A 12,248-nucleotide genomic window follows, 5' to 3' on the forward strand; every position below is an offset into this window, starting at 1 on the left:
TGCATTGAAAAGCTATTTACTGACTGCGGTTGCAAACACAAGCACCGAAGGTGGGCTTCCACTGGAACAAGTGAGAGGAAAGCATTTGCATTCTGGATTGGGAGTCAATTCCAGTTTGGCAATCGCATTTCCCTCTTCAAACCAATTCCCATGTTGTGAATGTAAAAAAGGAACAGGAATTGGGAATTAGTTTGGAAAGAAATTCAGAACTGAAAAGGCTAGAGTTAAGCCCCACCTGTTAACTGGTACATGCTGTATGCAGTATATTTAATACATCAACAGCACATGGAATTAGCCATCTTTCCAGATGGAAAGGTAGTTTTGAATAAGATAATAAGTACAAGTGTCAGTGTTGCTCCGACATTTAAATAAGTCTTGAGGATCCTGACAGCGGATGAGGAAAATGCAATTCTAAGGACTGCTCATTTTCCAGGAACCCGGTAAATCTTTAATTAGGCCGGAGGCAAGTGACCATTTCAAAATGATTTATTTGCTGAGAATGCATTCAGACATACAGCCTGGTGCTCAGTGCACAACCTGATCAGCAGAGCTCAGGCAGCTGCAGGTGCTTTTTAACACAAGAGGTAAACAGAACAAGAACACCATTTGCGAAACTAAGCAAGTTTCAACTTACTGCACAGAGATGTTAAACACTTTGCAGAAGCACAGATGAGCCAAACCATCTGTGTCTTTCATATGCACTGTTAAGGTCTGTCATGTATTTCTGAGCTACTGAATGTGCACATTAACCTTGCACACCCATGCAGACTTTTCACAGGGCCTCATTCTCCAAATCTAATCAGCTTAGTCAGAGTGGCTTAGATGGCTTCTTGTTTTTTTTATTGAATTGGAGGCTGAATGTGGCCCCTGGAGTTACACTCATTAAAAACGGCACTCGTCTGGAAAGCTGAGGGTTTTGCCAAAGCTCAGCACTTTCATTTGGGTCACACTGAAATAAACTCTGAGTCCTTCATGAATGGTTACTGTCTCACAGCTCAGTGTGGATGCAGGGCCACAGAGGACTAGTATGTTACAGGGGGAAGAAAGGCATAAATGACTGCTAGAGGCCGTGCTTGGAAAGACAAGCCATTGTTGTTTCTGCTTTATTAACATACAATGTGGCATTCATGTAATACATGCACTCTTGCCGCTTACTATCGAATACTAGAAACAAGGTCTAAGATGAGGTAAATCTAAGAAACAATGGCCGCTTCTGGCCCACTGTGCCTGATTAACTCACAATGACGTTTTGTAAAGAGGTGCCAGGTTACACATTCCCTCAAATTATGACCAGTTCTCTGCGTAATGCAAGATCCCATCTTCATCTCGCAACAGCACAAAGTCTGCACATGCTTATCTGCAGGTCTTTTATAACATGATTTTAAAAGCTCATGCATTAGCTTTGCCACGTTAAAAAATACGTTCCAAGCCTTTTTCCTTTTTAAGGACAAGTGTGTAGTCTAGCGATTCCTAGCTTGCGCAGCTTTTGCAGTGAGAATGAAGTCATTCTGAAAAACGGTCTCTACTCCCAACGTTATTGTAATCTAGACAATAACATCTTGAGTAATTCACTAGATTTTCAATGCTTTTGTATAGTATTCTGGATTTCCGCTTAAATGAATGCAAAATAAGAACTTCAACTCCAACAAAATAAGAACTACCAATGTAACAAATGGAATTTGAAATCTTGAGAAAATTGATGCCTAGATACATATACAGAATTTAATTCCTACTTCATTAAGCAAGCATTATTTTCCATAGTCTGCAGAAAGCAGAGGTTATCCTCCATCTCTACTTGCTGTACTTGCTGTTTTCTTAAACTAAGATATCAAAAACTCCACTTACAGGGAAGATGTAGAATGCTAGTCAGTGTTTCTCAAAAGAACACTGCCACCCAGTGGACACTGTTGGCCGAACCCCAACAAAGAGTTAATATCGGAGATCCACGTGTAGCCAGCCCCCCTCCCCCACCTCACCTGCACCCGCGCTCGTCTGCAGCAGGGGGCAGTCTTGCATCACAGAATTCCTATCTTAGCCTAGTCTGATAAGACGAGATCCGAGGCCGATAAAATCTCATCTGTTTCAATCACACCTATAATACGAAATGCTGAATTTAAGTTTGTCAAACCTGTCTCTTGCTCACATTAGGAAATAATATCAGTGCAGGTGCTCTTGATTTACATTAGCTTATTTGCACAAATGCAGATCTGACCCACAAGCCACACTACAAAATACAGCCAGATGTCTGGACTGAAAAGGCAAATGAAGAAGTGAAAAGACGAAGACTAACTGAGTTTCCGTTCAGAGGGATACAAATTACAGAATTAAGCCATAATACACTATAAACCGTTTTTTAATAGTTTTCCTTCGTGGCACTGAGAAAACACATCATCAGAATTTCAAAGCACACCTTTTACAGGATATGCCATACAAACAGGAAATTCTAGGTGTTCAAACAAAAACATGTTTAGGCCAGTGTCAGAGGAAATGAAAAACACTGATTTTATTTAGATCACTCCCTTAATGCCATAGTTTCAGGGCAATTGTCCAGGTCACTGAGAACACTAATCTTGTACCAGGAATCTGTATGTTTGACAAAAGGCTCGGTAGAGAGTCCTCTAGCAGGCTGAAGTCAGTGTGTCTGTGTGCATGTATGTACCATTCTGTCTGCTTGAAAGGAGAAAAAAAGAGGAATTCTAAAATAAATCATTTCTAAATGAATTCTTAAGGAACCAAAAACTACAACAACACAAACATTCGAGAAACTCTGGTACAGTTCAATCTGTGCGCGCATGTGAGTGTGTGTGTGTAAGGTCTGTGTTGAAAAGCATGTGTGGGCCTCTTGACTGGGGTGTGAACACAAGCCTGACTGTTTACTTACTGTTAAGTGGGCCTGTCAAAACAGACAGGGGGAATACAAAAGAGTTCATGTGGTCAAAGCGGGCTCTTGTTTCACACTGGAACTGCGAGTCCCTGGCGTCAGAAGTGCCACAGACTCTCTCTTTGATTGACAGCTTCCAAAGCTTCTCTTAGGAGCCGGAGGAAAACAAATGCCCCACCTTAAGCAAACACGTTAAACCGGCAAAAAACAATCGGTTGCAAACCAGAATGTGTTAACGAAGCCATGTAAGGGGACAAAATACGAGTGCAGCATGTGACAAAACTCATCCTCAGGTGCTGTATGGGTGAGGGCTGATAATAAAAGGAGAATGAGAAACAAAGGGAAAGGTATTTTAAAAACGGCCCTCCACTACGTTTTTAGTCTCACTGCTGTCTGGATTGAGTAAACTTCATGAAGAGCGGATGGATTACTTACGTTGTGGGAAACAAGAAAATATCCAGAACTGCCAGTTCAATTAGTGGCACAGTTATTTGCTTGTTTGGTGTTTATTTACATAAGAAATCTGCAATGCTGATTGGGGAACATTTTAAATTACACTAAAAGCCACACACCCGCCCTTCAACATTCAACGAACCTGCCATCCTAGACTAAGCTGCCTTTGCTTTACAACATTTTTTTTTAAATAAGGGCTGTTTACAGGTAGGTCCCATGCATCTTGTTTATGTCAGCCATTCCATTCTCAGCATTTGAGTAAACAACCAGTACACCAGAGTGGAACAGTGGTCTGGACACTGAGGCACTGCTATTGTACCTTTGAGAAGGGTCCTCACTCAGACTGCTCCAGTAAAATTGCCATCTGAACACCTACAGTAAAGGCATTAGTCAAATTAATGAATAAGAAAACTGCTTTTCTGTTAGCTTCCAGGGGATGAGGTTTATATTTTCTTCTTCTATCCCTAAACTTACAAAATATTAATCATATTTCCTTTTGGAAAGGAACAGGTAACAGGTTTATTTTATGCTGAAAAGAGAAGAGAGAAAACATGTTTCGACTGTGAAGCCTTCTTCAGGTGTGATATTTCCTTTTGTTTGTTAACATAGCAAACAAATACATTATATTGAAAGGCTGCACGCAGTACTGAAAGCACTATGCTAAGAGAGCCATTAGACAGCTGGGAAAATAATCGACTATTTAGATATTAAAGCACAAAGTATGTTAAAAATACTGAGCACGAAAATGAAAATCTTAACCAAAAGCATGACAAACCTTACAATTTCATGGACACTCCCCTTTCTTTATCACAGAAGCACCTGCATTCAATTACTAAATTATAAACTTCATTTTTAAACTAAGAGAAATGCCGATTCCTATTTTAAGCCGCTTGTGTTGTCTTATGTGCTACAAGACAACAACATAGAAGCAAGCTTTACGTCCACTGGAAATCTATCTTCACAGAAAACGACTGCATTAGGTGGAAAGAAAACTTTATCCAGCAAGCAGAGAATTGTGGTAGATGTAGTTCTGCACAGAAACAGCCAAATGAGATTTCCAGTCTCCCTCAAAGCTCAAAACTAACAGCTTTTCAAGGGCTTTTTGGATTTGGTGTAACTCAGATATCTTTGGCCCATAATCACATCTTAAGTCTATGTTATCCACAGCTGAGCAAATGCATTTGTAACTTAAAATCTAAAGCTTAAGATCTACAGTTTAAGCAGCCATGCCTACAATAAAACGAGTGACATTTTCCCCCTTTCATAATGTCACTACAATCCAGTTTTGTGTGGCTGGGCTGCAGCTGCAGTCAATACTAAATAAGAGATATTGAAATCTCAATTAGTCACTGTGTGTCCCAGAGCCACTCTGCCAACACAGCCCTGCTGCTCAGAAGTAGGCCTTGAACGACCTGATTAACGAATTAGAAATTACATAAGAACACATCTTGTAACCTCAGTAATTCAATGTTCCCTTCCCTTAATTGTTCTCAAGTACAAGGTTAAAAATAAAAAAGACCCGGAGGCTTAATAATGCAAACAGATCACGGCAAGAATCCTGGCAAGTGTTCCTGACAAATATTTTACATATTTTTAAATTAAGCAAAAATTACTGTATCCCAAAATATTCACTTCACTAAGCTACCAAGGGCAGAGGTTGTCCAATGCCTGATTTGTTTTTTTATTCTCATAGTACTGATCTCCAGAAACGCAGGGTACTGCTATAGCCCAGGAGGGCTGCTTTGTACTGCAAAATAATGGTGACATAAGCATTTCCTTAATGTGCCCTGAAAGGTCCCAGCGGAGCTGGCCGAGGACTCTGATGAATGGAGGTTAAGCACTCGCATGTTCCGAGATCCGAGTGGTTTATGCAGTACAATATCATTTACATTTTAAACGCCTCGGCTGCAGACACCTCTCAAGGCAACCAGCCGGGCTTGCAAAGCCAAATGACCAAGGGCAAGTGCTTGAGGTTTCAGCAACTCGGAGATCCAAGTAATCAGAGGTCCACGCGGAAAATTCCGGGTCCATTTTTCTTCCCTCAGGGTGAGACAGGTATGGATCCTCGAGCCGCTATTCTCCTGAATCAAGCCAAAGCAAATGCTCAAGATGAGAAACGAAATCCACAAATCTCACCGGAGATGGAAAAGTGCCAAAGGCAAGCTTTTCTTTATTCAAAAACTGAACAAATTTGTTTTTTGTCTGTTGGAAGAAAAAAGGATTCAAGAGTGGGAGGGGTGCAAGTGTTAGCAGATTTATCACTGAAGGGCAGAAAGATAGAGCACGCATGTGGTTAGATCAGGCCACTTAGTCATTTTGTCAACGCAGATCAGGGAGTGCCTGGTTTTAAACTGAGTTCTACGTTTGCTGTGTTTTTCCTCTCAGCTCTTCGTAATAAAATCCATTTTTGTTTTCAGTCGTAACACGGAGTCTCTAGAGATCACACATTTTTTTCATGTTGCAAAACTGTGATAATGAGATAAGAATCAGTAGATGACAGTTACTTGAAACTGAGTCAACACCACAATGCATACAGAAATTTTTAAAGAAAGACATTACTTTTTTCTGTGTGCATCTTCTCTTTAGTTCTTTTTTTCTCTGAAGAACAAAATTGCTACCATTTCCTGTGGTTAAAAGACTTCACCACAAAAAAGACTGATTGCTGCGATGCAATTGTTCCGACAGCTGGGTCCCCATTAAAATATTAATTCCTGACTGCAGGACATGGCTTTGTACTATACATAAAAAAGAAACTGAGACCTCCTTGCTATGTTGTACTTTGGTTGCTGAATATCATAGACTTTAACAACTTCAACTCAGCACAGGCTAGACCTGTCCCTGGGGGCATTCTATAAATGTTAATGTATGTATTTTCTAGGAGTTCTGACCCTGGAACATCTCCTTGTAACATTCAGATATGCAAACTAGCACGAATTGCTGAACACAGTTACCTGGGATGAATCTTAAGTTAGAGAGAGCCCTCTGCGGCTGAGACACAGTGTGCACTGATACCCTCATTAATGGGCTTTTCGGCTTCCTGATTTAAATGAAGCAAAACCTACCCACTAATGTGCTTTTTGAACATTCGGCTGTTCAAAAACATTCCAAGCCTCCCAGGTTAACGGTGATTAATCTGTGGTTGTGAATGCCTCTCCAAATGCACCTCATTAACGCCAAACAGCAGTTCTTCCACAAGAGGCAGTTAAAAGGAAGGAGATTGAAATGTTCATTTATTAGCATTCCTGTGGTTGCACTGTAAGCTTGAAAGACAACAAACACATCGGGTCTCAAAGCCAAGCATTCCGTTGTGTGGTACAGGACAATTAGAGCCAACACATTTCAACACACTGATATTCACTTACTCATTTTTAATGGATGACATGCAATTCAACAGTGCCCTTCCATCCGTTTTTTTTTTCCTTTGTTGACAAATTCGCAAACACCAAAGGATTCTGTACACAACACACTGCCATGCCTAGTAGTATCACTTAAGGATAAACCCACACTGGTGGCCTGTTTGTTAAAACTCTTTCCTAGCTGCTCCATCCCTAAGGTCTAGGACCTCGGTTTATTCATATCACAGTTTACAGCAGCTTTCTGTGACTGAACTCTGCACCACCTTACAGTTTTGTACGGGCTAATCTGATTTTCCTCCAAGCTTAGCTCTTAAAACATTTCCAGATATGTCACATCAACATAATCCCTTCAATATTTCTGTACATCACAGTAGCGCAAACCGACAAACAGAGAAGCTTTGGAGGCTCTGGCTGGGAGTGCAAAAGACAATAGCAGACGTCACCGAGGACACAGCGGAACTGAAGAGTTCATCAGGTCTCACATGGCACTGGGTTGGGTCCCCAGCAGGGTGAAATGCAGCTGAGTTCCTGCTACTCCCTCCTTGCTCCCAGACTCTATTCACCGGGCTGAGAGAGCCTGTGCATTCTTTGCATTCTATTCCTAATCTCACTGGATGCAGAGCTCTCCAGGCAGGTTCCATTCAAAACGTGAACGGCTCCGATTCTTCCACAAATGGAATGAATCACACTTTTGACGGAGCTCAGCAGCACAGAACTGGAGGCCAAACTCCACAGAGCCAGACACCTCGCAGAAAGAAACGACAGATAATGATCAAAAAATGTTTTGTCGTCACCCTCCATGTCAGTCTCCTATTCAGAACTTTGACTGAACAACAATCCACATGTGGTGCCACGTGTTGCGAAAAATAAGCATAAATCAAGCATAAAACTGTTTAACTTAAATGACCTTTGGGAGCAATGTGTGCTCACTAGGTTAAGGTACAGAGGTGGTTGATTTTTTTATTCCTTAATTAACACTGGCAGGGTGTCTGAACGCTTTTGAAAGCACTTGAGTGGATAAAAACTTACACCACAAGGCTTTGATTTTACATTCACAGAGTCAGAGAGGCCTTTAAATGCGTGCTACAGACATTTCCTGGCCAGAAATGAATCTCTAAGACTGAAAACTGACGATGAGCTCCAGTGCTCGTTCCGAGAGAGACTGTGATACAGGGCCATGCGCCTCCCTGGAGCTGTAATTGGATCCAGTCAGTGGGTTTATTTTGAGGCCAGTTACACACCAGTGAGCACAGCTTTCCCGGCCTTACAACTGACCATGGAAAACCTACGGAAAAGTGCCACAGCTGGTCAGAGCATCAGACAGGGTCACACATCATATCGGAAAGACGCCAGCCAGCTAATGAAGTGGACCGTGCTTGTACTGAAAGCAGTGAGGGAGGAAAACAAGTCATGCTGCTCATTATATTTTAGGAGATCGTCTCTACAAGCTGAGAATGGAAGCCTGACCTCCACTGATCTCAGAAGCTAAGCAAGACGGGGCCTGCTTGGTATTGGAACGAGACGCCTTCAAGGGAAACCAGCTTGCTCGATGATGTGTCTCTCTTTTCCCTGGACCAAAACAATCACAAACCAGAACTCTAATTTGGTGATTAGGGTCACAATGACACCCTTCATTAGATGGCACCATCCTTTTATGAGACGAAGGTCCTGACTGCTCGATCATTAAAGAGCCAATGACACTGTTTGCATGAACAGGGGCATTAACACGATGTCCTGGTTACGTTCCACTCTGGGCTTGCAGAATCAACACTCCCTGAAGTTACTTGTTATTACAGCTGATGGAAAGTTCCTCAATGCTTTACTAGATCTTCTGTGAGGAGAAGGTGATGGGGACACGATAGTATACATTATTGCTTACACTTTACATAAACGCATAGAATAGTTAACTCTTATTATAGAGTAAGCTCCTGCTAGTACTGTTCAGAACTCGCATTGAAAAAGAGGCCAATCCTTCAAAGACCATCTCGCAGTTAAGTCAAAGGCTGTGCTGATTCTTTCCCTTGATGGTCTCAGGATACTGCTTCCAGAGCAAACAGGAATCACTAAGTAAAATGTTAAGGTCAATAAACAATAATTCCTTCCACAGGTGTGCAGATCCCAAATAAGTAACCAGTCTGAATGAATTTCTGGACACGCACTACAGGACAGGAGCAGAGTTAAATCAAGATATGTATAACTTCTCCCTAATGCCGAACACATACAACAATAATAAAAATTCTGAATCTGAGAACAAGGTGAGGAAAGTTGGCATATTTGCCAGAAATTCCCCAAAAGATGACGTGAGGGTGATGTGTTCTGTATTTCTGTAAAACTACCGAAAGAAAAAAAAAATCTGTATTGTGGGTTTTGGTCCTGAAGCATGACCATTTCCACATCATGCATCTTAATGTGCAGATGTGGCAAAATAATGGGAATTAAGAAAAGAAACAACCTAAAAATCCCTAAATGCAGGCTTTTCTTTCCAAGGATTCTTCCATAATGACAGTGTTAATAAAACCACGCTACCTGCAAGTTACCTCAGTCACCCTATTCTTCTGCTTAAATGATATCAGAATACCATTTCACCTAGAGCTGGCCTCAGAGCAATAGCCCACCCACACAGAGTATTGTATGTGTATATAGAATATATATATAAACGCACACACATTTAGATATATATACACATTCTCTTCAGCCAAGGACATGTCAACCAGAGATAAAATTCACCTGACTCGGTTCAATCTGCAAGATGGACGAAATGGTGTTTTATATGCATTGAATTCCTGGACATGAGCAGGAGCCAGGTTTAAATGAGCTGATAAGATGACTAGGTACAAATTTCCCTTCCTTGCGGGGGACTGTGGGGTGATGGATAACCTGACACAGCCTTTCTGCTGCTGGGCCTTCTTCCTAAGTTAATGCTTACATCGGGTGAATCAAGCAGTCTCCGTCTCAAGCCTAGACCTTAAATCAGGGAGCAAATGACATCATTAATGCTCCATCTGCACAGGCATCCCTCTGGTACATGTTTAAATTGATCTTTTTCCTCCTCTGAGGAACACGCTTTGTTAAGAAGGCCTCCTACTACTGCGGGGAAGAAGGCTGCATTTACATAAACTTATTACTGTAATTCTATTTTGTCCATAAATGAAAACAGCCCAAATAAAATAATAAACGCAGCATAAACCAAACTGCTCAAGGCTGACACGCATATGTCTACCCCTTCACAAATACAATATCATGACCCATTGCCGAGTTAATGCGCTGGCAACATAAACCCATAAAGCCATTTATGCGACAAGTACTGCTGTTTTTATTTAAGTTTTTTTTTTTTAAAAAATGGGTTGTATTGTGGGTTTCGCAACTACTGTACAGGAACTGTTACAGGCAGGAAGGAGTCAGCACAGTCCAATTCCCCAATAAAGCCTGAAAACATCTCATTCAAGAAATGCAGAAGAAAATATTAATCTATACTCATGAATAAAAACAGCTAAAAGCACCTCTTTTAACATTAAAATCAATGATATCATCATATTTTTTTACATTTTATGATTAGATAAAGCTGGCCCAGGAACAGCGAGACAAAGCCTGTGTGGCGAGGACACAAAGCAACACTAAGGTTCTCAGTTAAACTCAAAATTGATCATATAACATCCAGAAAAACAGCTAGTCAGTGCCTCCCAACATGTCCAACTGGGACTGACTGTGTAATACCATCCGCAATGCTGTAATAACTGCTGTAATGCTGTCTTACAGTACTACCATCTGAATCTCATGCAACATCCACTTAACCTTTGCGAGAATCCCACAGTTCTCTAAAATATTTGCTTGGGGGGCTTCAAAACAATCCTAAAACTTCCAAAGATGCAAGACTCCCACTCGCAAAAATTGAAGTTTTTCCACAAAGCGGTTCATCTTCTTCAGCAGTTTTTTTTTAAATACACTTTGCTTCCTGAGTGGTTTCCTCCAAACTTCCTGCTTTACAGACAAGTTACACAGAGCAGAATTAAGATGAAATAGTTGAGTTGGGTGGGCGACACAGATACAGCGTCTGCGTTCTTAACAGGACATGCAGACTAGATATTTTTAACAAGGGCTGCAGGCGATTATACAAACCATGATTCAAGCTATGTATGTATTTTCAAGCAAACAAAATCTAAAGGAGAAACATTTCAAATATAGATTTCCATTGTGAACCTATTGGAAAGCACGGTCATAATACCTGTTAAGAAACTTTGGAACTATAAAAACAAAACAACCTGAAGCTCAAAGAGTGGTAAACACTTAAAAGATTTTAGTACTGTTAATTAATAACCAGCTTTGCCAAATGGCAAGTGAAGTTGACTCTGCTAAATATGACAATTTCTTGTTTTATGGACAAGGTGAAAAAACATAAAAACCGTCAACATCTTATAGCGCGGTTTAGAGATGTCAAAAGTATCCATGCTACTCTCCAGAAGTCTGAGGAGGCTACATATTCCACATGTGTCCCAAATAGTGAAATATCGATTTTACAGCTTCCAAAATAATCCCCAATGGAGGTGCAACTTTTCAGCACAAGTAAACATTTGTCATTGAGCCACTGTGAATCAGTTACTGCCCCAGACTAAACCACGGATCCCTCTCGAGGTCTGTAATTGTTGGGATTAAGGTCAGACCCGAGGTTCTACAAAGCTCCTAATGGCAATAATTGCAGTTTATGGATGCCCGTATCCTGAAATTATATATATTCTGTAGGACTTGCATTACCATGTCCTTTGGAAAAGTAAACTAACGTAGAGATGAGGAACTGCAGCTCCACAATGAGAATGTCAGGCAAGGACGTAATGTCCTCAGAACAGACCTGTTTGCTTTTCTTCAGCAATATTCGCTTCTTCGCCCGATCCTTCCCCCGGTCCCGCTCACGCTCCGAGCTCCCTCCGTCGTTGTCGTAACCGTTTTCGGCGAGGTCCGCCGCCTTGCCATTCTCCACCTCCCTCCTCCTCTTCCCGACCTGTCTCTCCCACTTCTCTCTCCGCTCCTGCGGCTTCAGCGTCACATCCTTCTACAGGTTTTAGAAGACGGGGAAGAAACACAAACAGAACAATTAGGAAACCAACCTAGTAAGAATTGCCACTATCTTTGTTATACCCACACCATATTGCAATAGTTGATGGTGTGGTTTTTGTGTCTCGGCTTGCGGCTATGAACCCCCTGACCACACGTGGGGGAGAATGAGGACGTGCAGGTAGGCTCCTCTGATTCGTCCCGCCTTCCAGCTAATCGCCTTTTAACAGGTCCAGCAACAGGTCTCTCGCCAACAGCACCGCGTGCCTGCAAGCACCCAGGAGGCCACAGGGGGCGCTGTGTCGCTGAGAGCCGAGAGAGCCCTGGCAGAGTAATCCTACACTCGGCCTCTCTCAGAGGCGCTTAGCCACTTGTGCGCCATGCCTCAGGAATCACATGACCCTGGCTTGAATCTTGATGATGGTCCTTAAAATAAAACTCAATAAGAAGTCAATGTTTTTCCCACTTCCAGGCATTAGTTCGCAGCAGTTATCTCCAATTACACTGAACCT

The 12,248-nt window shown here is 41.7% G+C and overlaps 1 protein-coding gene across 7 annotated transcripts in view; it reads right to left on the minus strand.

The window, feature by feature from the left end:
- Positions 1-12,248, minus strand: part of fbrsl1 (fibrosin-like 1) — a 299,572-nt gene that overhangs the window by 218,750 nt on the left and 68,574 nt on the right. For all 7 annotated transcript variants that reach the window (XM_088618298.1, XM_088618293.1, XM_088618291.1 and 4 more), the window contains exon 2: positions 11,534-11,734. In XM_088618298.1, coding sequence (XP_088474424.1) covers positions 11,534-11,734 — 201 coding nt within the window. The remainder of the gene's footprint in view (positions 1-11,533; positions 11,735-12,248) is intronic.

Source organism: Lepisosteus platostomus, chromosome 24 (genome assembly GCF_059453375.1).
Source record: "Lepisosteus platostomus isolate fLepPlt1 chromosome 24, fLepPlt1.hap1, whole genome shotgun sequence".
NCBI classification, from domain to species: Eukaryota; Metazoa; Chordata; class Actinopteri; order Semionotiformes; family Lepisosteidae; genus Lepisosteus; species Lepisosteus platostomus.